Source organism: Schistocerca gregaria, chromosome 5 (genome assembly GCF_023897955.1).
Source record: "Schistocerca gregaria isolate iqSchGreg1 chromosome 5, iqSchGreg1.2, whole genome shotgun sequence".
Taxonomy (NCBI): Eukaryota; Metazoa; Arthropoda; class Insecta; order Orthoptera; family Acrididae; genus Schistocerca; species Schistocerca gregaria.
The window spans coordinates 236,836,564-236,864,420 of NC_064924.1; the positions used below are offsets into that span (position 1 = coordinate 236,836,564).

At 40.1% G+C, this 27,857-nt stretch overlaps 1 protein-coding gene across 2 annotated transcripts in view; it reads right to left on the reverse strand.

The window, feature by feature from the left end:
• LOC126272312 (myosin-11) overlaps positions 1 to 27,857 on the reverse strand; it is a 256,577-nt gene that overhangs the window by 212,865 nt on the left and 15,855 nt on the right. For both annotated transcript variants that reach the window (XM_049975092.1, XM_049975093.1), the window contains exons 3-6: positions 23,124 to 23,206; positions 22,786 to 23,046; positions 12,667 to 12,770; positions 3,665 to 3,809 (exon numbers count right to left, since the gene is read on the reverse strand). In XM_049975092.1, coding sequence (XP_049831049.1) covers positions 3,665 to 3,809; positions 12,667 to 12,770; positions 22,786 to 23,046; positions 23,124 to 23,206 — 593 coding nt within the window. The remainder of the gene's footprint in view (positions 1 to 3,664; positions 3,810 to 12,666; positions 12,771 to 22,785; positions 23,047 to 23,123; positions 23,207 to 27,857) is intronic.

A 27,857-nucleotide genomic window follows, 5' to 3' on the forward strand; every position in this document is an offset into this window, starting at 1 on the left:
TTTTGCTATTTGGAGAGCAAAATAACTGATGATGGTCGAAGTAGAGAGGATATAAAATGCAGACTGGCAATGGCAAGAAAAGCGTTTCTGAAGAAGAGAAGTTTGTTAACATCGAGTATAGATTTAAGAGTCAGGAAGTATTTCTGAAAGTATTTGTATGGAGTGTAGCCATGTATGGAAGTGAATCATGGACGATAAATAGATTGGACAAGAAGAGAATAGAAGTTTTCGAAATGTGGTGCTACAGAAGAATGGCGAAGATTAGATGGGTAGATCACATAACTAATGAGGAAGTATTGAATCGGATTGGGGAGAAGAGAAGTTTGTGGCACAACTTGACCAGAAGAAGGGATCGGTTGGTAGGACATGTTCTGAGGCATCAAGGGATCACCAATTTAGTATTGGAGGGCAGCGTGGAGGGTAAAAATCGTAGAGGGAGACCAAGAGATGACTACACTAAGCAGATTCAGAAGGATGTAGGTTGCAGTAGGTACTGGGAGATGAAGAAGCTTGCACAGGATAGAGTAGCATGGAGAGCTGCATCAAACCAGTTTCAGGACTGAAGACCACAACAACAACAACAACAACAACAACAACAACAACAACAACAACAACAGCGGAGAATAGCCATGTATGGAAGAGAAACATGAACCATAAACAGTTCAGGCAAAAAGAGAATAGAAGCTTTTGAGATGTGGTGCTACAAAAGAATACTGAAGATTAAATGGATAGATCGCGCAACTAATGAGGAGGAACAGAATAGAATTGGGGAGACAAGAAATATGCAGCATAAACTGACTAAAAGAACAGATCGTTTGGCAGGATACATTCTGAGACATCAAGCGATCACCAGTCTACTATTGGAGGGGACTATGAGAGATAGAAAACACAGAGGAAGACCAAGAGATGAACATAGTAAGCAGACTCAGAAGGATGTAGATCGGAGATAATGAGGCTTGCAGAGGTCAGAGTAGCTTGGAGAGCTACATCAAACCAGTCTTCGGACTGAAGACCACAAGAAGAGAATGCCATATGTGCACTTGAAATGCTGCGAACAGTTGAAACTAGCCAATAGTGTGAAATTAAACACTTTGTTTCAAATAAATTGACAGCCTCAGCAGAAAAGATTAACAAAAGCCTAATATTTCCAGAATGAGATTTTCACTCTGCAGCGGAGTGTGCGCTGATATGAAACTTCCTGGCAGATTAAAACTGTGTGCCCGACCGAAACTCGAACTCGGGACCTTTGCCTTTCGCGGGCAAGTGCTCTACCAACTGAGCTACCGAAGCACGACTCACGTCCGGTACTCACAGCTTTACTTCTGCCAGTATCCGTCTCCTACCTTCCAAACTTTACAGAAGCTCTTCTGCGAAACTTGCAGAACTAGCACTCCTGAAAGAAAGGATATTGCGGAGACATGGCTTAGCCACAGCCTGGGGGATGTTTCCAGAATGAGATTTTCACTCTGCAGCGGAGTGTGCGCTGATATGAAACTTCCTGGCAGATTAAAACTGTGTGCCCGACCGAAACTCGAACTCGGGACCTTTGCCTTTCGCGGGCAAGTGCTCTACCAACTGAGCTACCGAAGCACGACTCACATCCGGTACTCACAGCTTTACTTCTGCCAGTATCCGTCTCCTACCTTCCAAACTTTACAGAAGCTCTTCTGCGAAACTTGCAGAACTAGCACTCCTGAAAGAAAGTACTTCTGTAAAGGCAAAGGTCCCGAGTTCGAGTTTCGGTCGGGCACACAGTTTTAATCTGCCAGGAAGTTTCAAAAGCCTAATATCTTTGGCAAACTGGCAAAAATAACTTCATTGTTCTGTAAGGCGATTAATGCTTGACTGTTAGAAAGGTGGAAATAAAATATTGAACTAATAACATATTTTAGCCTTCCGTAATTATGTGAACATATTTTAATTCATTTGATAGCTAATGGCCACAAATATCCATTTTGTTATCATTTAACGTGAGAGCAAGAAACGAAGAGGAAACAACAAAATCTCTGAACGTAAACACAGGTCACGTGGAGATGACCCACCTCCCCACCACAACTCAGACTGCTCTGTGCATCAGCCTCAGATTTACTATATTTCTGAACCGGGGCAATATTAAGTAGGGGGCCCAGCCACACTTCTGTAACCAGAAGTGGGAGAAGGTACGACTCTTACGTGACTCAACCGCACATGCGCAAGAGGCTGCCTGCAACTGCTCAAACAAATCTAATTTGAACACTTGTCATGTCACACTCATCAGAGGCAGTTTGTGGCTGTAAAGCATTACATAGTGTTCCTAAAACCTTTGACACACTTTCCTGTTGGCAGACGTTTGTATGAGCACTGTTTTGTTGTATACGGCAACTTAGGTTTTATTTTTGTTTTCTTTTCTCTCGTTCATGTTTTGTTGCTGCTGTATTATTCTGCACTAGTGGGAAACAGTAATATCCTTTGTTAGAGTATTTGTTCTTACCAGTCAAAATCATAAAAATTTAACTGTAAACTAAAACAATGAAAATTAAATTCCCGGAATTCTGAACAATTTCCAGGTTTTTCCTGGATCTCCCGGGTCATATATACCCTGATTCTACTACTTGTCAATCCCTAGTCCACACCTGCTTCCAACCCCTTCCCTCAGGGATCGCATCCTTGCGATAGAGCTAGGTGCATAACTTCTACCACACATCCTACAACCACCACCACCACCACCACCACCACCACCACCACCACTCCAGTGCGATCAAGGGCATCTCCTACCCCATCAAAGGCAGGGCTACCTGTGAAACCAGTTGTGTGATCTACAAAATAAATTGCAACCAATGTGCTGTTTTCAACATGGGCACGACAACTTACAAGCCATCTGTCTGCATGAATGGTTTACAAACTGCAGCCATTAGACATCTAGAAGACCCAGTTGCAGAAGGTGCTGCCCAGCACAATTTACTTCACTTCAAAGACTGCTTCACAGCCTGTGTTATTTGCATCCTTCCTACTAACATAAGCTTTTCTAAACTGTGCAGGGGGGAACTCTCCCTGCAATATAGCCTACATTTCTATAGCCCCTTGGTCTCAATCTTCATTAGACCCCCTTCCCTGCCCCCATTTTAGCACTACAAAGCCTTCTATACCGCCAACACATCCAATAGCCTTCATAAGTCTCCCCCCCCCCCCCCTCTCTCTCTCACTCTCTCTCTCTCTCTCTCTCTTATACTTTGGAAGAAGGCCTTTCAGCCGAAAGTTTAAATGTACAATAGTCTTCCCATTGTGCCCACCTGTGAATTACCATCATCCCCATATGGTGAGTAGCAATCTATCCTTTTCGTAACACTGTCCTTATCCTATACTAAATTTAGCTTCCTACTTGTCTTTTTCGGGCAAGAATGAGTAAGAAAATCAAACATTGGCACTCTGCACATGAAAAGATTTCATCAAGATGACTGACTGACAGCCTGCATTCTCATACAGCGATAATTAATTTTTCACAATTATTTTACATTAGACTTTACACATTAACATACAATTAATAACTAGTTGATTCATATCAATATCTATACATAACAAACAACTACATACTTTCAAAAATTGTTTCACAGTTAACTAATACATATAACAAAATTAACAAGTACTGTTTTATGTCTGTATTAATTGTTGTCAGAAATTATCTTACTCAGAATTCTTATTTGTTCTTGTGCTTGCTGCAGCTCCTCTTGAAGATCCGTATATTCATATGTCACCGAATCAAGCTGTGATTTAAGTTTACGTACCTCCCTATTTTCTATTACGGAGCGTTTTTGTTGCTGTATCAGGGGGGACTGCAACAAAATCTCTTTTTTAATAACAATCATTCTCAGATATAATTACAATGAACACAACGTAACACACTTTACATTATCTTATTTGTAGACTAATAGTAGCAGAATCGGCAGTAAACCAAATATAGTACAAAATTAAAAGCAACAGGCCAAAAAATGGGGAGGGGGGTGGCGGTAGAGGGGGGGTGGCGGTAGAGGGGGGGGTAGATACTTTGAGAGTACTGAGTATTCTCTCTCATGCCTGATTAATTTTTACTTTATGCACATGTTTTAAGAGTATGGGTCTTCTGAACTGGTGACATCTCAAAGTCACCTGGCACATCAGTATATCTACATCTACATCTACATCCATATTCCACAAGCCACCTGACGGTGTGTGGCGGAGAGTACCCTGAGTACCACTATCGGTTCTCCCTTCTATTCCAGTCTAGTATTGTTCGTGGAAAGAAGGATTGTCGGTATGCTTCTGTGTGGGCTCTAATCTCTCTGATTTTATCCTCATGGTCTCTTCGCGAGATATACGTAGGAGGGAGCAATATACTGCTTGACTCCTCGGTGAAGGTATGTTCTCGAAACTTTAACAAAAGCCCGTAGCGAGCTACTGAGCGTCTCTCCTGCAGTCTTGCACTGGAGTTTATCTATCATCTCCGTAACGCTTTCGCGATTACTAAATGATCCTGTAACGAAGTGCGCTGCTCTCCGTTGGATCTTCTCTATCTCTTCTATCAACCCTATCTGGTAAGGATCCCACACTGCTGAGCAGTATTCAAGCAGTTGGCGAACAAGTGTACTGCAACCTACTTCCTTTGTTTTCGGATTGCATTTCCTTAGGATTCTTCCAATGAATCTCAGTCTGGCATCTGCTTTACCGACGATCAACTTTATATGATCATTCCATTTTAAATTACTCCTAATGCCCACTCCCAGGTAATTTATGGAATTAACTGCTTCCAGTTGCTGACCTGCTATTTTGTAGCTAAATGATAAGGGATCTATTTTTCTATGTATTCGCAGCACAATACACTTGTCTCCATTGAGATTCAATTTACATTCCCTGCACCATGCATTAATTAGCTGCAGGTCGTCCTGCATTTCAGAACAATTTTCCATTGTTACAACCTCTCGATACACCATGGCATCATCTGCAAAAAGCCTCAGTGAACTTCCGATGTCATGCACCAGGTCATTTATGTATATTGTGAATAGCAACGGTCCTATGACACTCCCCTGTGGCACACCTGAAATCACTCTTACTTCGGAAGACTTCTCTCCCTTGAGAATGACATGCTACGTTCTGTTATCTAGGAACTCCTCAATCCAATCACACAATTGGTCTGGTAGTCCATATGCTCTTACTTTGTTCATTAAACGACTGTGGGGAACTGTATCAAACACCTTGCAGACGTCAAGAAACACGGCATCTACCTGTGAACCCGTGTCTATGGCCCTCTGAGTCTTGTGGACGAATAGCACAAGCTGGGTTTCACACGACCGTCTTTTTCGAAACCCATGTCGATTCCTACAGAGTAGATTTCTAGTCTCCAGAAAAGTCATTATACCCGAACATAATACGTGTTCCAAAATTCTACAACTGATCGACGTTAGAGATATAGGTCTGCACATCTGTTCGACGTCCCTTCTTGAAAATGGGGATGACCTGTGCCCTTTTCCAATCCATTGGAATACTACGCTCTTCTAGATACCTACGGTACACCGCTGCAAGAAGGGGGCGCAAAAGTCTATAATGGGGCCAGTGGCATATTTGTGTGTTCTGTGCACAAATGTTGTCAGCATTTTCCATGAGGTATGAAGAGGACAAAGGAAGGTGTGTCAGTTGTTTGTGTTATGCAACAAATGAGAGAGTAGCAGGCACACTACTTGTTCCAAAGTAATGCATTTGGAAGGAAGGTATAAACATTTCTGTAAACAAAGATAATAAATTTAATTGCTTTTTGTTTGAGTCACTGGTATTTAAACTGTGCTAGTATCTACAAACCAATGACAAAGTCACAGCCCATGATATACTCAAAAAAGCAGGGAAATACACAACTGATCTATGCGAGCACTCTGAGTTAAGTGGATCAATATTTAATAATATATCAAACATGTGACCATTATTAATAAACACTGCTCCACCTACCTTCTCCCATGACTAAGTTCAAAAACACTTAGTGATGGCTATTGCTGCATTTCCAGAAGATTCCATTCACACAAATCTTTGAAACTCTACGAGGCATTTCACAACCACATTTGATAAATTTTTGTGTCTTCGCAATTCATTCAAGAGACATGCATCAATGGATTATTTTGCCGTGCAGAACTAAATTACTTAAATCAGTCCATTTTATAGCACTTGGTGACATACATCACAAAATATTTCTCTTTAAACTTGCTAATACATCAAGAAACAGTAACAAGACAATGATGTCAATTTTGGTGCTAGAAATACATCGCCCCTGTTCTTCATTTTCACTGGTTATGGCAAAGAATCATTCCACTCACTATGCAACAATGACAGGTTGCCAAGAGCAGAAGACCAGTAGTGTCGTGACTGCTGCTGGCCCTGATCTAGATTTTAGCCTGGCACATCTGTTAGTCACTTGCAAACGATAGTGATAAATAGTGAGGATAACTGTTATATGTTAACATCATCCACAGTTTTTGTGTGTGTTAACGGATACTAGACTAATCTTAGTGAAACTTTTATATAATCAACATATTTGGTGTCATTATACTGAGCATCCTATTCTCACTCACTGTACAACAGGAATACTGTACTCTTATAAGCATTTTAATCTTATATGGAAGTTGTTAATAAGACATAATGTGCTGCATTAACTCCAATGCAGTCATGTACACCTCCCAACTAAATGTGGATAGCTCTTGGAGCCACATTTATCATTATCGTCCATCCTACATGAGCTCTATCACTCTCATCTAGTGACTTTTCAGAGTAAACCCCAATAAAAAAAGAGAGGAAAGTAGGGAATAACAACTGTAAGTGATGAGGTCATTAAAGAATCACTCTTATTTGTGGTGATGGTGATTTGTGGTGAGAGGCACTCAACATCATGGTCATCAGCGACCTGTTGAATAGTCAGCATGTCAGTCTCATGGGTGAGACGAAGACTGTCCTTACATGTGCAGCAGTTTGTAATGTATTAAAGTTTGCCTCCCTTCTCTGCCAATTTAAGGATGAGGCCTGGAAGTTCACAAAATTTCACACTGAAATCAATATCGGCAAGAATGGTGGGCAAATATCCATTGAGACAGAGAGCTGCCCTGGTATCAGTATATACCAGTATATACAACACATATTGCCAAAATATGCTGAACTTAAAGTGGCACACCACAAACTTCACAGAATCATTGAGGGAAATGTGTTAGAGGACTATGTCCAATGCACACCCTGGTAAACAGGACCACCACCTGCAGTGAGGCTGACATGAAGACCGCCATGCCTGTGGGGTCAATTTGAGCGACCAGTTTGTTTTATCATCTGCAACCATTTGTCTCTCAGTGACGCATGACGTGTCTATCAGAAAATGAGATCATGACGTGCAATGGGGTGGGACGTTTATGGACAGCACCATTCTGACATGCTTTCTTGGCTGCTTTGTCGGCCATGTCATTTCCCCGTATTCCGATGTGACCAGGTACCCAGCAGACGATCACCTTTGTGTCATGATGCTAGAGCTACTGTAAGGAGTCATGGATGAGCTGAATCATCTGACCTGCTGTATACATTCAGTGAAGTGCTTGTAGAGCACCAAGCAAATTGGAACAGTCAAGAAACCTTGTACAGTGATGTCTGTGTATGTTCTCCAGTGCCTCAGAATGCCATATAACTGCTTGTCATAATTTGTATACTGTTCCAGAATATGCACTTTGAAAACCCCATCAGGAAAAACGGCAGAACAGCCAAGGACATTTTGTTGCTGCGATCCATCTGTATAAACAACGATGAAACTGTGGTATGTACTTAAAATGGACGAAAACACAAGTTGTGAAAACATAACCTGAAGTCCATGTTTTCTTGTAATGCGTCAAGCTTAAAATCACTTTGGGCCTCTGAAGACACCAAGGTGACACTGTGTTCCATCCCTGGTTGTGTATTTGGAGGTCTGATAGAGCCAGATCCCTGAGACAGTCAGTAGCATGTAATCCCAAATGGCTTGGTTGCAAGGTACAGACTCCTGAACAGTGGTTCAAAGGTGGGTTAGACCACTGGATTAAATGTCGATGATAGAGGTGATGCTGAGATTTTCAGTGCCTATCAAGCCAAAAGGGTACATTGCCGAATCCAGAGTAGTGGTTCACCAGCCTCTGTGGATTCTGAATTGGGCTAGTACGAAAGGCTCCAGTCGATATCCGACTGCCCTCATGGTGGACAGCATCTAACATCTTGAGGTAGGAAATACAGGCTGCTCTGTACACGACATTGCCATAATCTAAACGTGAGTGAACAAATGCCCTATAAAACTGCAGGAGGCGGAACCTGTCAGCTCCCCACGTTTTTTTCATTGAGAATTTTGAAATATTCAATGACTGGAAGTCCTCTGTTCACAGGTCTTTCAGGTGTGGAAGCAAAGTTAATTTTGAATCAAATAATAAACCCAAAATGCGCACAGTTGCTTGTAAACTTAAATATATATATATATATATATATATATATATATATATATATATATATATATATATATATATATATATATATATATATATATATATATATATATATATATTATCTCTCATTGTGAGGACTTGTTGGTTAAAGCTTCGACAAGCACGGTTAAAACTGACACTGTAGACTTCTCCTGTGAGAACTGTACCAGTTGTACTGGCCCAGGTGTCCAGCCTGCTAATGGTCAGCTACAGCTGTCTCATTGTTATTGTAAGAGAAGAAGAGGATTGCAAAGTCATTTGACAACACTCCTGATTGTGAAGGCTCAAATGGCTCTAAGCACTATGGGACTTAACATCTGAGGTATCAGTCCCCTAGACTTAGAACTACTTACACCTAACTAACCTCAGGACATCACACACATCCATGCCCAAGGCAGGCTTCAAACCTGCGACTGCAGCAGCACCGCAGCTCCAGACTAAAGCACCTAGAAACTGCTCGGCCACAGAGGCCAGCTGATTGTGACGGAAATGCCACTGATAGCAATGGCGATTTTGGGCCTCCAAGTAGTGTCATATGTTTTTTTGAGCTCAAAAAACACAAACCAAATGGTTTCAGTGTAATAAGGACTCCTGTATCGCCGTGTCCAATAGAATAAAGTTGTCAAGGCTGGAATAGCAGTGCCTGAAACTGCACTGGGAGCAGCTGAGGTGGCCTCACAATTCAAGCTGCCAGACGAGGCAGTAGTTGACCATGCATTCAAGAGCCTTACCGACACAACTGGTAAGGACTACACTCTGGTAACTGTTAGGGACACTACTGTCCTTGCCTGGTTTCCATAATGGAAATAATACTGCCTCCCTCCAAGTCATGGGGTAATATGCACGAAACCAGATCAGAGTGAAACAAGAAAGAAGCTGTCCTCCTGCTTCAGCTCACAGATGACTAAGCATGACATAACGGATATCATCAGGTCCTGGAGCACTGAGTATGGCCGCAGAAAGAGCTGATTCCAGTTCCCACATGGAGAACAAAAGGTGGTAGACTTCCTCACAATGCATGAATAAATGGGGCTTCATCATCTCTGTGTTCAGTTAAACCTGAGGTCTTCTGGCTCATCCACCAAGACCCCATTTACTTGACAAGGCTGTAAGGGGATGTCTACTGTCCTCCTCTGAAATCTGCCTTATTGATTCCCAAATCAAATGTTCAAATGTGCATGAAATCTTATGGGACTTAATGGCTAAGGTCATCAGTCCCTAAGCTTACACACTACTTAACCTAAATTATCCTAAGGACAAACACACACACCCATGCCTGAGGGAGGACTCGAACCTCTGCCGGGATCAGCTGCACAGTCCACGACTGCAGCGCCTTAGACCGGTCTGCTAATCCCGCATGGCTATTGATTCCCAAACACGTGCAGTGTAAGTGGACCGATTAATGGAAGTCATGAATTCCTCTCCGTTCTTTTGTCATTCAACTCTAATGTGCTCTCACATATGAAGGAACGAAGGTTTTCTGTAGTTTGAAGTTCCGAAGAGCTACCGTCTGGCGCTGATTGCCAATCAACCGTTACCATTTCAAGAAGGTACAGGCCATTGTCTAAAAAGATTACTAGACCGTGGACAGACTCTGCATATCTCAAGTGATATGGGCCACTGTTTCCTGTACATAATCATTTTGTTCAAAAATAGCCTGTCAACAGTACTGCAACAAATTTGCCCTTCGTATCACCCATCTTCGTGGTCTCCTGTCAGCCACCGTCCAAGTCAGCAGACAAATCCACTCTGGGAAGAGGTCACTAAAATGTAAATATGTAGCCATTTCCCACTGAACTGAGTCTGCAATAGCTGGAGAACAAAAACAAAAGTCAATGGTTGAAACAGACCGTGTAGCTGTGGAAAGGTATTTCATCTGACCTGAGTGACCTGAGTTCAGAAGGCAGATATTCTCAGAATGGACAAGTCACTCGATCATCTGACCTCTGGAGCAAGCAGTAGCCGAGTCCCACAGCACATTGTGTGCACTAAAGTGCTGACACCATGACGACTTCTCTGCAGTTTAATTACCCCCCAAGAGCCGGAGTCCATGCTTTGTCAAAATTAAAACCATTATATCTATTTATTAAATTATTAGCTAATCTAATCTCTATAGCTTCCTTGAAGACAGTTTGCCAAAAGGAAGAGATGGATGTTAAAATCTTCACATCACTGTAGTTCCTGGAATGACCTGTTATCAATACAATGTTTGGCCACAGCTGACTTGTCTGGCTGTAATAAGTGTGTGTATCTTCAATGCTCCACAAATCTCTCACAAACAGTGCATGCCATTTGACCTATGTATGACTTCTCACAATTTCTGCAAGGAATTCGATACGCACCCGCTTTATGAAGCTGTAAATCGTCCTTCACAGAGCCGAGTAAATCTGCTATCTTTGCGGGGGGCCGGAAGATCCCCTACACAATGTGCTTCTCAAGAATACGTCATATCTTTGAGGAAAGAGCACCCACATAGGGCAAAAATGCACTAGACCTGAAGGAATTACTATCTTCTTCCCCATCACATACCTGCATTCTAGGTTTTGCATTGAATGCTCTACGAATTTGCTGCAGAGAAAATCCATTCGATTTAAAAATGCTCTTGAGGCCGCACGGAATGGATGAATTACATCGATTTCTTGAGCATTTTAATTCCATCCATGCTAGCATCAAATTTACTATGGAAATAGAAAAAGACAGCTGCCTCCCCTTTTTGGATGTTGTCGTTCACCATAAAGTTGATGGCACATTAGGAAATGTGGTATATCAGAAATCAACACACAAATCTATATCTTCATGCCAGTAGCTGCCATCACCCTTCACAGACCATAGGTGCCCTTAAGACCTTAGTGCATAGGGCGCACTGTACATCCAATAAAGACAATTTACAAGAAGAGCTCACATACTTCAAGAGCATTTTTGAATTGAATGGATTTTCTCTGCAGCAAATTCATAGAGCATTCAATGCAAAACCTAGAATGCAAGTATGTGATGGGGAAGAAGGTAGCAATTCCTTCAGATGTAGCGCAATTTTGCTTTATTTGGATGCTCTTTCCTCGAAGGTAGGCCAAATTCTCGAGAAACACTGTGTTAAGGTGATCTGGCCCTCCAAGAAGATTGCAGATTTACTCGGCTCTGTGAAGGACGATTTACAGCTTTATAAAGTGGGTGGGTATCAGATCCCTTGCAGAAATTGTGAGAAGTCGTACATAGGTCAAACGACATGCACCGTTCACGAAAGATGTGTGGAGCATCGAAGATACACACGCTTATTACAGCCAGACAAGTCAGCTGTGGCCAAACATTGTATTGATACAGGCCATTCCACAAATTACAGTGATTTGAAGATTTTAACATCCACCTCTTCCTTTTGCGAAACATCTTCAAGGAAGCCATAGAGATTAGATTAGCTAATAATTTAATAAATAGAGATAATGGTTTTAATTTTGACAAAGCATGGAATCCGGCTCTTGGGCATAATTAAACTGCACAGAAGTCGTCATGGTGTCAGCACTGCCGATCATACAACAAGAAGCGAATCTAATGTCTGCACGCCTTCGCCATAGGCGGCACATGTGTTAGCATATTTCTTTGCCACCGACCAGCATCTGTAACCCGCATGCGCAGTACCGCCACGGTGGAGCATATAAGGCCGCACTTGGCATCTTGTCGTCAGTCTTGCGACGCACTCTAAGCATGGCCGGATGATACGCAGCTGAAATATCAGTGGAGGAAATTTTATTTGCGTGGCTGCAAGCCCGAAATTTAATGGACTATTCATTACGTCACGAGAAGTCGAAAATGCATACCCCTAAACTGAAAATCATTCCACCATAACATGAGACCTATCTTTGAATGGGCACTCAAACTTACACTTTCAATAATACCGTTTCAATGAAAAGCCAATATTACAATTTCTATTGACACTTGACATTACCTGAGGCACCAGACGTGCAATCTTTATGTGCACTGACTAGAGCAACACATCACAAAAATGGAAGTACTAATATCTTCACAAACACTAGAAAAAACTAAAAATTCAACTCCTTCAAGACCTGGCATTCGCTGTATGAGAACATCTACTACATACTTAACATCAGAATACATTTTGAATAAAAGGAACGATGACAACATTTTCAGTCAAGATAATACCATGTATTAATAAAGCAATAGTAACATTTTTACTCCATACCTGGAAGTAACACTTCAGAGGGGTTGCATTCTGTTGTCCTTTTAGCAACGAATTTGTCTGGGGACTGTAGCTGAACATCAAAGGAGGACTACCAGAATACAATCCTGCAAAAGGTTTCAGAACATATTTAATGACATAAGACAGTAAAAAAACAGATTATATAGCACATTGTGTTTAGAAACAGGGGGTGGGGGTGGCGCAATATATATGGCGGGAGACCCGATCACCAGGTGCATGACATGTTTTGTACTACACGCTATCTCAGTGTCTTGCACATCCAATGAGGTTGAAATGAAGGACTGACACACAACCCCAAACATAGTAAATTACTACCCCTGAAGGCAATCTAATATCTAATCCAAGGCTCTATGATCCAAAGACTGTGATGCTAACCCCTAGATTCAGAGCTTCTGATAACATATTAATGGGTAACATTGTCAGTGATTGGAAGATATTCAATATAGTTCCAAACTGTCACCCAATAAAGCTCAAGTTAAGGTATTGGACCAACTTTGTGATTAGGTTCATGATTTCCTAGCAGATAGAATTCAAGATGATGTTCTTGATGGGGTAAAATTATTAGAGGTGAAATAACATTTGAAGTATGCTGAGAGAATCATTTAATACTCACTATACATATAAATCTGGAAATATCAGCAGCTCAGTTATGGAGTAAGGACTGTCAGCTGATCCTAAATATAAACAAATGTAATATTGGGCATAAATATGGAGGAAAACGTCATCTGATTATCTGCCTTGAGACCATTCACTGAAAGCACTAAGACTAAAATACACTGCTCTGCATAACTTTAAAGACGAGCTACATAATGTAACGTAACATTAAAGATTCAATGTAAATGAGAAAGTGTGATAGTGAGAGGCCAGAGACCTCCCAGTCATTTGCAGGAAGTTGGACATCACACAGTGCAAAATGGTGCTGGCCGTGTAACACGAGGCAGTTGAAGGAACACAAAAAGACAAAGTGAGTGAGTGGTGGTGGCGGCCATTACAACATTGCCTGCAGACAATGTATGGATGATTTCACATGGGGAAAAATCATTGGGAAACTGGATGAATTGTGATAATTGTAGCCCTGGAGCTTGGTATTGCTCACAGCATTGTCTCACATGCATGGGAAGCATTCCGAAAAACAAGCACTGCTGACCAAATGAGAGGCCAATCTACCATGATCAATTATAGCAGCAGATGACCCATACACTGTGCAACATACACGAAGGGACTTGCATCAAACAGCGGGTACAATTACAACCACATTTAACAGGAGTGTAAAGCACTCAATCTAATGCTTCACTGTGGCTAGATGACAAGATGGGGATGGCCCATCTACCCAACAACCAATACATTTTGTGTGACTCAGCTTTGTTAGCTGCAACAGGCAGAATACGTGCTTTGTTGGTGCTACACATTTTAGCAATTTTGACTGAGATAAACTCACGCACAGTGTTGTTCTTCGGCATGCCAGTGTATAAGTTGGCACAGAATATAAAAAGCCAATTTTGAAATTTTTCTTTGTGTGAGACCGCTTGTACAAGATTTGTGTATCCATTTGAAGTTCTATATTTGCACATTTTACTGTTCGCATTGCTTCTGCATAATCTTTTACTCATTGATATACTGCAACACTTTTAAGATTTGCAAGTGCCATGATGAACTCTTACCATTGTCATCAATTGTAGGCTTAGAGTTAATCATGCTCTTAAATTTTTTGAGATAATACACCTATCATCATTCAAAACAATCTTCCTCTAAGTTCAATGTATAATTGCCTAGGTAATAGGTTATTTTTGACAATTTTCAGATGCTTACAAAACTATACTTTCATAAGTTACGGGTATAAGTGTTGTCAATATGTAAAATATTTAGTAGCAAATCAGTGTTTGTGATTCATAATTACAGCCAGAGGATACATCAGCCCTGAATTTCATTGTGTATCAATGCAAATAAAAGAGCATTTTTGAGAATTTCCTGAAGCTACCATTGTCCTTTGCATAATCTATGAGTAATTTGCAGTAAAACATCATTTTTAATTTAATTAGTGTAGCAGATATTATAACTAACATTGTGTTGCACATAGTTTTACTTAATGGGGAGTAGCTCTATATATTATCAAGTTTATCATAAATTAATTCTGTTTTTGTGTTTAATAAAAACTGTAATCAATATCAAAAAACTTTAGGAAGCCAGCAATTTTTACCACAGATTTTTGTGTTGCCTTAACAGGAATCTTATTTTGTGTTTTTGCTTCAATTCTTATAGGGAATTAGCAACTTTTTAAATCAACAGATGAAAAGATAATCAGTGGGATTAATTTAAAGTTATTTGTTTACTGTCCTGTAATACACTACACCAGCCAAAATGCAGCCCCACTATGAATACTGTTCTCGAACACAGGATGGGTTGATTGATGTTCATAAGTAGCTGGAAAACACCCTGACTGCTGTCAAATGATTGGCAGTTACTATGAACCTGTGTGTTGGAAGAGCTCCCAAGTGTCGTGTACCTGCAATACCTGTACCTGAGGTACCTCAAGTACTGTCCTGTCCTGCGGATCCTGTCTCCTCTGCAGAAAGTATAGGATCTGTCATTACTCATCCACTTGACTGCAAGTGGCATGTCAATGGTAAATCTAGACACCCTGTACAGGGTGGACGGGGATTAGTGTGGACTCAAAGTGCTGTATCAATGTCTAACCAACAAGTTTGAAGTGATGTAGTCCACTGAAACTGAGCCAGTGGGACTCACTTCACCTGTTTTGGGGAAACCTACTTTATCTTGTGTCAAGAGTAGGCAAATACAAAAAGGTAGGGGTCAGTTCAGATATACGGCGAAGGATGGTACACCTTAGGGAAATGGCAGCAAGGAACAGGAAAGGACACCACGTGCACTCATTGTGTATGCCTGTGGGCCTCATTCAACATGTTGAAAAGGCTATTCCAACACCCACTGAGGGAACAGGACAAAACCAACTGCAGACTGTGGCACACATTAGAACAAATCATACCCATTGTCTAGGTTGCAATGTCATACTTGGGAATTTTCAGCAACTGGCAGAGAAGGTTGAGAAGACCAGCCTTGCACATGGAGTTTCAACAAAGCTCACAATTTGCAGCATTGTCCCCAGAACTGATCATGGTCCCTTGGATTTGAGTCAAGTGGAAGGACTGAAACAAAGACTTCAAAGGTTGTGTGAGAAGCTACGCTGCAACTCCCTGGACTTGCGCCATAGGGCTGAGAACTGACCCCTAGATGGGTCTGGAGTGCACTACATGCCACAGACTGCTACTCAGGTAGCTGACTGTACGTGGTGTGCACGCAAGGATTTTTTAGATTAGGCAACTCTCCCCCCAATCCAGGTAACAATAGCTGTAAGAAACCCAGAAGCATCAGTGTAAAATCAAAAGAAATGTCTCCCACAGGTGAGAGTATTAAAACCATAATTGTTAACTGCTGAAGCTTTTGCAACGAAGTGTCAAAGTTTGAAGCACCCCCGAAAAGCAGTGAAGCTCTCATAACACTATGTACAGAAATCTGGTTCAAGCCTAAAACAGATAGCAGTGGCATTTTTTGGGGAAAAAATTGAGTGTACATCAAAAGGATATGCAAATGGGAAATTGTGATGGTGGTGGTGTATTTGACACAGTAGACAAGAAACTCAAATCCACCGAGATAGAAATCGAAGCTGCATGTGAGATTCTCTGGACAAGACTCAGTATCAGAAGGGCATAAAATAACTGGATCCTTCTATTGCCCACCAGACTCATCTTCTGATGTAACCAAAAACTTAAGAGAAAACCTCTATTCATGTGTACATAATTTTTCCAATCATAGTGTAATCATCAGTGGAGATTTTGATCATTCAACATTTAATTGGGAAAATTACGTTTTTGTTAGAGGTGGGTGTGATAAAACATCCTGCGAAACATTAATAAATGCCTTCTCTGAAAGCTACCTCGAACAGATAGTTAGGAACCCCACTCATGACAGAAAATGTATTGGTCCTACAGGCAACAAATAAACCAGACCTCTTTAGGATGTCTATATCAAAACTAGTATCAATGACCATGATGCGGCTGTGGCAACAATGATAACCAAATAACGAAGGACAACTAAAACAAGCACACAGATATATATACGTCTGTAAACCTGCATAACAAAATCAGTAGTTTCATATCTCCATGAGGATCTTTCAACTTTCAACACAGGGCAGCAGATGGATCAAGTTTAAAAGAATAGTTAACCATCTGCTGGATGCAAATACACCTAGTAGAAAAGCTCATAATGGGAGGGAACCTCCACAGTATACAGTCACTGTAAAGAAACTTCTAAAGAAACAGAGATTAGTGAATAATAGGCATAAAACAAAGTGTAGGGCTATAGATCTAGAGATGCTAAAAGAATGCTCGTTTGTCAAGGGAGCAATATGTGATGCCCTTTAATGACTACAATAGCACACTACTGTCACATAACATTTCACAAAACTCAAAGAAATTCTGGTCATATGTGCAGACTCTTAGTGGCATCAAAGTTAGTTCCAGTCCTTAGCAAATGAGACAGGAACTGAAAATGGAGGTAGCATGGCAAAAACTGAAATGCTTAACTCTATTTTCAAATGTTACTTTACAAAGTGTGTGTCAGTGGTGATGAGAAACTACTGAAATAGTTACAGCTGAACAAAGCTTCAGGGCCCAATGGAATCACTATCTGATTCTATACTGAATTTGCAGGTGAGTTAGCCCCTCTTCTAACAGTAATCTTAGATCCGTTCAATAAAGAGACCATGACCAGTTCTTGAAGGAAAAAAAAAAAAGGGCACAGGTCACATCTGTCAAAGAGAAGGGTAGTGGAAATGATCCACAAAACTACCATCCAATATTTTTGACATTGATTAGTTGTAGAATCTTAGAATATATTCTGAGGTTTCCTGGACAATATGACTTCCTCAATGCCAACCAGCATAGATTCTAAAAACATCTATCATGTGAAACCCAATGCGTAATTTTCTCATGATATACTGAAAGCTTTGGATCAAAGAAGTCAGGTAGATGCAGTATTTCTTGATTTCTGAAAAGCATTTGACTCAGTACAACACCAACACTTATTGTCAAAAGTGCAACAATATGGGGTATCAACTGGAATTTGTGACTGGATTGAGAACTTCTTCGTAGTGAAGGCGCAACATGTTATCATGGATGGAGAGTCATTGTCAGATGTAGAAGTAACTTAAGGTGTGCCTCAGGGAAGTGTGTTGGACCCCTTGCTGTTCATGTTGTATGTCAATGACCTTGCAGACAATATTATCGATAACATCAGACTTTTTCCAGATGTCACAGTTATCTATAGTAAAGTACTATCTGAAAGAAGCTGTATCAATTTTCAGTCAGATCTGGATAAGATTTAAATGTGGTGCAGTGATTGGCAACTGGCTTTAAATGTTCAGGAATGTAAGATTTTGCACTTCACACACTAAAAAAGAAAACACACGCAGTGTCCTGAAGCTATAATATCAATGAGTCACTGCTGGAATCGGCCAACTCATACAAATACCTGGTTGTAACACTTTGTAGGCATATGAAATGGAATGATCACATAGGCTTAGTCGTGGGTAAAGCATGCAGTACACTTCAGTTTATCGGTATTATGAAAAAGTGCTATCAGTCTACAAAGAAGACTGCTTACAAATCAGTCGTGTGGCTAGTTCTAGATTACTGCTCAAGAGCATGGGACCCATTCAAGATAAGACTAACAGGGGATACTGAATGCATACAGAGAGGGACAGCACAAATGGTCACAGGTTTGTTTGATCCATGGGAGAGTGTCACAGAGAGATACTGAAGGAACTAATCTGGAGGACTCTTAAGGATAGAAGTAAATTATCGCAAGAAAGCTTCAAGAACCAGCATTAATGATTATTCAAGGAATGTATTACAACTCCCTATGCATTGCTCACATGGGGATCACGAGAATCAGATTAGAATAATTACTGCACCCACAGAGGTATTCAAACTGCCATTCTTCCCGCACTCCATATGTGGATGGAATGAGAAGCAGCCCTAATAATTAGTACAATGGGACATACACTCTGCCATGCACTTCATGGTGGTTTGCGGAGTGTAGATGAAGATGTGTTCGGCTGACAACAGCACATTCTTTTGCGTTGGTGCCCAGAGTAGAGAGACTGGTTCATGGAGGAGTGCTGTTGCATGCTCTTCTCAAATAAGAGCAGATTCTGGAGCAGTGATTCTGCTTGTAGCCTCACATGGTGACATGTGGGAAAATTTAATGCACCTAGGAACAATGTCAAACATCATTTTAGCAGTCCAGATGTCAAGGTGTAGGGAGGCACAATTCTGCATGGACATAACTGACCTCCAAATCTTTGAACACAATACACTCATTATTCAACATTATTCTGACTGTAATCCTTCTCCATGTACATTTCTTCAGGGGTGCATTCAGCCCTGTCTTATTTTTCTTATGGATGACATGTGACTGCATCGAACACTGCAGGAAAAAAAGAAGCTGGAGTAAGAGGATATTTGACGAATGACCGGCTTGGCGATTCCTGTGACGAATCTCATTGAGTACATCTGGGACGCAGTAGACTTACTGCAGCATTTCAATGACCATCCAGCAGTTGACCCCTTGTGAGGGAATCCAGCACCCAACTGCAAGAAGTCCTCACCAACCTTGCGGCCAGCGGACTAGAGCCACCACCATCTACGGTGATCACATAACCCATGAAGCATCATGTCCCACCTTTTGTAATGTCCAGGGAACTATCACAAACTGTGGTAATTTCAGTGTAATTATTGCCTTTGAATAAGTGTCTTTTGTGTTTGTCACATCATATATTACTTGCAGTTTACTTCGGTACTATATTGCAGCAGTTCTTTCAATGCTTGGTCCAAGTTTCATCAAACTATGTTACTTGGCACTGCCACCTCATGCAGAAGTTTCTTTTGCCCTTAAGATTTACACACCTGTATCAAGAAGTATGCAACATGAAGTGAAAGCAGGGTTGCCACTAGTTTTGCTAAGTGAAATTCTCTGATATTTCCCTGATTTCCAGACAAGTTTTAGCATTTTTCCCTGACAAAATTTGAGATCTCAAGGGTAAGTAAGGACATAAATTGATAAAAATGCAAAGTACTCTATAGTTCTCCCCTGTGTGAGCAAAAATCTTATGTAGTAATATCAAAATCTTTTGTAATGAACTGTTTTTAGATGGAGAAAGCAAGCGAAATGGTATGTGTGTTCCATTAAGACAACTAATATTTTTTTTTCAATAAAATGAAACACATATGATAAGAAAAATATGCATTTCCTTGGAGTTGCAAGCCAGATTTAAAATACCTTCACTGATTTCAGAAATAATCTGAGCAGAAAAAAGTAGGCCTATTTAAAGAAGAGTATAAGGCAGGGAAGAGTTGTGTAAAACAACCCTATAGGTGAACACCAATAAAATGTTGGTTCTACTACGTTCGTTATTGTCGGTTATTTACCCACCCTGTTATGTCTATTATTTTACAGGTATTGTGTGATTTTTCTTGAAAGAACTATACGAGAACATAGTGTACAAACTGCCAGCAATTGCCACAATTTTCTGCTTATCGTCCCTACTTTATAATATATAAATTATTTTATAACTGCCAAAATTTACTATAATAAATAAAATGTCTATAAAATGCCACACTGTACAATGTACTTGCGGTGAGACTGTCACAATTCCTGAAATCCATCGCCTGTGGCCTCTGGCCTGCTGAGAAGCACTGCAGTCGTGGGTCCTTACATAAACCGCAAAAATCTACTACATTATGCCACACATAAACAGACCCAGCCTGCGAGCAGATTGGTGAGACCAGATCCGACAGGCAGGGTTTGAACATTCGTGGCCCACTGCGAAAGTCCACTCATGTGGTCAGCTATTCACGTCACTAGACACCATGTTGATGAAATGAGACCATAGTGATCAATCCCAGCAACAGGTAACTTGCACAAATACTCTGAGAACCAATACTTATGAGGATAGGTAGCAACTCACTGGAAAGATGATCACTGAACCACAGACATGCGCATAGGAAAGACAATCACACGCTCACAACTAAATTTTGGGCCACAGCCTTTGCCAGAAAATGAGAGAGAGAGAGAGAGAGAGAGAGAGAGAGAGAGAGAGAGAGAGAGAGAGAGAGAGAGAGAGAGAGAGAGAGAGTGCGCACCCCCCCCCCCCCCCACACACACACACACAAATTTAAAAAAAGGAAAAAAAAGAAAAAAGAAAAATCAGACACAACTATGCCCACATGTCCACTGTCTCCAGCTGCTGTGTCAACAATCTCTGAGAGTCAAATTCAAACAAACCATTGCTCACGTCTCACTGCCTCTAATCAGCAGCTGTTAGGCTAGTGGCAAGAAGTGGTGACAGCACTGACAGCAAATTGAGGGGAGTGGTAGGAAGGAGAGAAACAGTATGAATGGGGTGTAGGAAGCGACCCACATCCTCGGCTGTGCCCAGCCAGCAACGATGCATCACATCTCAAAACAAACCACTTCCTCTACTGAGACAAAAACAAGATTTTTCCAGTGTTTTTTTTCTTTTTTTCCAAATTTGCCTGATATGTTTGAAATTCCCTGATTTCCAGAAATTGGAGCAACCCTGGAAATTACCACATAAAACTAGATGCAGGAAAAGCAAATGTCAGGTATATTCGTTCAAACCCTTCTAAGAAAATCTTAATTCACTCTCGTAACAAGTGATTTACAAAACACCAGTTTCATTGATTCTTGAATGTTTTTCAAGAGTCACTCATCCTTAACAAGCAGGAATAATAGAGAAGAGCTACAAAGGAGCAGTACATTCTGTCATGTGTTCATGTAGAACACATAGTTGCATCACAGGTATGCTCCGCAAACTCCAGTGGTAGACACTACAGAAGAGGTGTTTTATATTATGAAGAGGTACACTGTTAAAATTCTCAGTGTAAGGTTCCAAAAATGACAGGTAAGCTATTACTTCCTACCCTACATATCTCTCAAAACGACGATTATTGGAAAAAAAACAGGAGTATTTGAGCTCATATGGAAATTTACTGAAAGTTGTTCTCCACATGTACCTTTTGAGCATAGGTGAAAGAGAGGAAGGAGTAGAAAATTATTCTAGTATTTACAGTACCCTCGTGTATATAATATAGATGTAGAGCAGATATTATCCACAATTACAGACTACATGCACCACAACAGGTCAGAGGCAAGCAAACTTAATTGGCTGATAATGGATCACTTGCCATTAAATACATCATCCACTGCTCATTAGGGCAGAAATATCAAATCATTGAAGTAAAGAAAGAAAAAATACCTCTTAAACATAATACAAAATAATTTCATTGTGTGATTAAAACATTTTCCTTCGACAACAAAACTACAACAGTATAACCTGCTGTGCAAGTCCAGCATGTCCCAAACTAAAAACAACAAAAAGTAATGAGGTCTGATTCGACAAACTAGACCCTGTTTTAAGAGGAGATGAATTATTTGTGTGTTGGACATTCATGGACTATGTCACCTGTCTAATGTTCTTCAACAAGGGGGTATCTCTGTGGTGTAGTTAGTTTCATTTAAAATTTAATGTGTTCCATGAATAATGTTTCAATTAATAAGGGTATTTGCAAGTCCTGATATTCTGAAATAAGTCCAAAATGATGATGTCCCTGTTCACAAAGTCATATTTGATCAGACGCAGTCTGGATAATTAGAATGAACTCACCAGACTTACTATTCATTACACTAATTGAAAATGGAGTGTCTAGTCCTACAGTGGAATAGCTGCTATAACTTCTCCTATATCAATTGTGACACAGTCCGAGATCCATCACACTTTTAAAACAAGCCAATGCTGCATTAATAACATCCATTTTAGTGTTTACATTTCTTTGTTAGCCACTTGCAATTAATAAAATGAACACCGTACTCAGCTGATTGTGTAGTTTAAGAGGTGGGCTCTCTTGTCCCAAAACATGCTTGAGCACAAACAGCAAATTCACACTAACATCTCTCAGGATGTATAAGATTTATCAACAAAAATTAATAAATTTATTTATTTACCACTTTCTAAAGTTGCTTCCTTTACCAATGTTTTTGTGACAACACTGGTATCATTTGGTATTTTCTCTATAAATGTTTTCACACGGACTTGCATTTCCTCACTAAGCCTGCAGCACAGAGCATTTTGTATCCAGTCCGAAGCACTACTTCTCATCGTGCAGTAAAATAAAATTAAAGACAGTAAACACAAAAGTTCCTCACAGTCTTCATCACTCATGACACGATACAGTTCAGAGTCCAAATAATAGCTTGGGAAATGTTCTGAAAAAAGAAATAAAGTCAGAATTTATTACTCATTGTTTTCCAACATTTACATGCCCATAAAGTAGCACAATTACCTTTAATAAACGATGTTAAGCCTTCCATTACGTCAGTGTCAAAAACTTCAGCTTCTTTCCATGTCACATCATCTGAACTGGAACTAAAACCAAACACACACACACACAAAGAAGAAATAATTTAATGAGATTCAAAATGTATACAAACATTTTCTGGATCTTAAGCAGTGGCTTTACGGGTGATGTAAGATGCCTGGGTATTTATAAGTTGGGGCAAATGTGCAGGTATTTATGCATTCCAAAGTTTAATTGATAAGTGACACATTAAAAAAATTAAGCTGATATTTTTTTTTATTGGGAAAGGTGTTTAGCAACACTACTACTTTAGTGGTTGGGTAAACAAGTTGAAATAGCTGCTTGACAGTTAGGGGAAGGGGAGAGTTGTTTTGAGAAATTGGACCGTAAACATAACTTTTTACATCTCTACATAAGGAAAGAAGAAAAACAGTACTCAAGTTTAAAAGTAATTTTCAACACAGAACATGGTTTGTATTAAGTAGCTGACCTGTAGGTAGGATTTTTACTTATACTTTGTACTGCAAAAAAATTAAAAGACTGTTCGCAGTCAGTTCCATGATCTTTATAAGTTAAAGAAGAATCAAGGAGTTCAGACTCTACCTCAGATTCCCCAGAATCTGATTCCTCACTGACTACTGGGTTGCTTTCCATTTTGTCTCTGCTTGGGTTTTTCCTTGGTATCAGATGGATTAGATCGTGTTCCTGCTCCATTCATCAACTTCCAGTTATGGGAGAGGTGGGATAGTTTTGCAGCTCTCTGATGAATGTTACACATAGATTTAAGTGTAAACATTTACCAACTTTTAATATAAGGAGTATCATCTCATTCCTTATTTTAACTGGTAAATTACACATTCTAGCAGCAAAATCTTTAGAAAGTACTCTCTTTATAAATGCCCAGATTTTGGGCATTTAAAATCACTTTCAACAAATTCCTAATCACGAATTTTTGCAAAGGCATTGTCACTACTGCTGTGGAGGCTGAGTTTGTGAAACGGCTTTTGATGCAATATACCATCAAGACAATTTCTCCCTGCCACTATTACACAGCTATGCCCCAGAGTCAGCTAACAGGATAGGAGAATGAAGATTCTGCAACACTCCAACAAATTAGAAGCAAAGTCACACATATGAGTTAAAGGGTTTACTTATCTTTGTGGCTAGTTGAAGAGCAAAGTCTGCAACACTGCATGTAATATAACAAAAAATGCCCTCAACGACTAAGTGCAAATAATTGTAGGCAAACTACGCAGTACATAGCAAATGCAATTTACAACAACCGTCTGTTCACTTCTAAGATTGCACTAAATGGCGTTCCCCCTCTAAGTCAGCCCTGGACAATGATCTATAACCAAGTGGGCAAGAGCTGCTCTTCAATCTTCAAGGAGGCCTCTGTCGGTTGTTGTCCAGTCACTGTCTGATTGTACTCAGTTGGCAATTGGCTGAGGTGAAGTCACTTTCTTCATCCTCAGCGCCACCAGTGGCGATGGTGGAACTCGTGCAAGTGGTGAGTCTATAGCACTGGCACCAGCTTACATCTTTGCCTCTGTGATGCTTTTGCCCTGGCTGTGACTTGTTCGGATGACACAGCAGTAAATGTCGTGCCCACAGGGAATTTATCCACCCTACATCACTAGGTATGACTGTATAAGATTCCCTCATGCTCAAAATTGTATCAATTGATATATAATTCTCAAATTTTCTACAGCTGTCTGCTGGTTCACCAGGCCAGTCTAGGTGCAACAGGCTGCCCGAGTGTTCATTAAACAAGGAACGTACATCTGTATGCAGCCCTGTGAACACAACTGTTGTCACCTTGGGAGACAGCAGTGTCTGTACCATATCCATCATGGAAATAAATGGCAACACTTCACTACCAATAATGCCGAAACAGTAATCACAGTTTATGTTGACAGTAACCCATCTGAGTGAGACCAAGTGATGGTGTGGAAACCACCTCCAAAAACTATGACAGAATCACCTTGAACCTGAGTTACACCCACCACAGACTGCAGGGCAGAATGCTGCACAGAGCCATATGTACACTGAGATATGATTTGTAAAGAGGTACAACCATAAATCACTGGACTGTACTACAAGTCTCCAGTCAGATGCAGGTGGTTTCTGTGTTTGACTCATTCAAGATGTGCAGCTTAATGTGCCAATCTAGTCTGTAATAGCATTCAGTGAGCTACCCAGCTCCAAATGCCCAATGCATGCTGTTCCCTTCAGTGTTCATTTGGAAACTGGTTGATATGGACCTGCAGTCACTGGCAGGAGCAGTTTTTATCAGGTCTAAAACCTACTGTCACTGACAAGATTTCGCACTGACCTCTTGTCCCTCTCAGGCTGTGTTCACTCTGCACCTCAGGCTGAGATAGGCCAGAATACCAAACACAGTTTTTTAGATTGTGGCGTTCACAGTGACAGCCTAACCAGGACGGCACTATAGCCTGCCGTCATTAAGAACATTTAATATTTATGGCACAAACTAGTGGAAAAACGCATGGGCTTCTTCAGTAAACACATCACCACCCTCTCATTTGTTTTATAAGGGAGTTTTAGTGCTCATATTAACTTATTGCTTCCCTTTCAACAAAAGCTGCCTGACAAAATTACTTAGCTCCTGCTTTTTATTTTTTAAGCATTTGAATGGTTTCTGCCTGAAGTCATCTTATTAACTATTTTAAGCACCAGTGTTTTGCCCTGAAACCACTGATGCTGTTGCACAACAGACATCTTGTGATACACTGAGGTACTTCTACGAATGTAGTGTGTTGTTGTAGTACTTACAGCTTTCAATGTGACAGTCAACATGGTGATCATGCTACACATGATTCTAGGAGATTTCACCAGGCTTAAAAAAAGTATCTGTACTAATATCACTGACAGTGGTGAAAGTAAGTGTATCTAAAGTTATTGTTAACATATATTTGAGTCTGTACTATGGCTTTTGTAAGTAGCTTCAAAATGAAACCACTGGGGCAGTAAGGTAGTTTTGATACAAAATTCAGTTAAATTTTATGCCATTTTGGTTGTTATTTAGGACTATAATTTGCTTTAGATGTTAAGAATTTATGATGGTTTCAAGACATGGAATTTTGTCTTGGAAAACTGTTAATTTACTTTCAAATGTGTCACATGAAACGATGGGTAGTTTGCCACTGGATGTTTCTGCTTCCTTCCTCAGTAGTCCCCATTCGTTTATTACATCAAATGTAAATTCAACAAATCATCTTCGTCTAGAGGTCATATAGTTTAACAGATATCCTGTAGCCCCAACATATGAAGAAAATGTCTCCTAGGCATAGTCCATATCAAGTCAAGCAGGCTAGGAAAAAATCTTACCTTTATAGTCTCTGATAATATTGAATTTAGCTTGCGTTAAAATGAAGGACCAAGTAAGGAACACATTTCACTTTGTTTTCTCCAAAAATTTTTTGCTCTGAGATACAGCTCTCCAAAGATGACACTGTGCATATAATTTTGAAGATGCGAATTTTGGAATAGTTCTAGATATTTTGTTAGGTTTTGTTTATTTCAAAGATAACTGCTTTATGATTACAAAGAAATACTCCATTTGGACTTATCTGTCAAAGTTCTTTTACTACAGAAATAACTTGGTCCAGTTATTTCACTATTTCTTTAGGCGCATAATCCATGTCACTTTAGGCAGGTGAGTTACCTTCATAGTCTAAGAAACATGTGGTTCTTTTTGTTTTCTCCAAAAAAATTCCTGCCTCGAGATACAGGCCTCCAAAGACGACACTTCGAACACCATTTTGAAGACGTAAATTTCGGAAAAATCTTTAAAATCTTGTATTTCTGTAACAGTTCTAGATATTTTGTTAGTTTTGTTTTATTTGAAAAATAATTTCTTTATGATTACAATGGTATCCTCTGTTTGGTCATCTGTCAAAGTTCTTTTACTGTCACCTTATGATATTTTTTTTTCAAAAATGCCAATCCAGAAAAGTTAGATTTTTTCCTGCTGATTAGTAGCCTACCCTGTAGTACTATATTATCTGTAAAGGAGAGCTTCCACCATTTAGTTGGACATGTTTTACTTTAAAAAAAACCACTATTTTTTAACTTTCAAGGGTAATGTATGCCTTCACTGAAGTTGTTTCTAACTAATTTCTTTGTTACAATGTTTATTTCTATTGTCTTTGTTGCAGATATTTCTTACACGTTGTTGTAGTTTCTTGCCAGTTTCTTTGTCGTGGTTGTTCATTGCATGTTTCTGTATTGTAGTTCTTCAGTGCTAATTTGTTTTCTGAAGAGGCTTGTCAGGAACCTGAGACCATCCAGTGAGTTCTGTATTTTTGTGGGGAATTTTCCAGCTGCAGTGTGTTTAGTGAAAAGGATTGTTTGAAATGTGTTCTGACTGGGGCTACAGGAGAGTGAAGTGTGTTGACTATTTGCATATCCATAAAAGAGTGACATCTAAGAAAGAAAGAAAGCAAAAAAAGAAGACTTTGTTCAGGTAGAGAATAGGTGTTCTCAGTTGAAGACTCTGTTTCAAAGAGAAGAAGTTTCCAGTGACAACATTTTGTGTTCTAAATGTTGTGAGAGAATAACAACAATGATAGTATCTGAACAAAGTGAAGCCTCCCATGGTGCAGATGCAGATTTGGCATCAATAGAGAAAGAATTAAATACTCTAAATCAGTCAACTACAAAGGTGGGTGTTAGTCCTGTTAAAGCGTAGTCAGG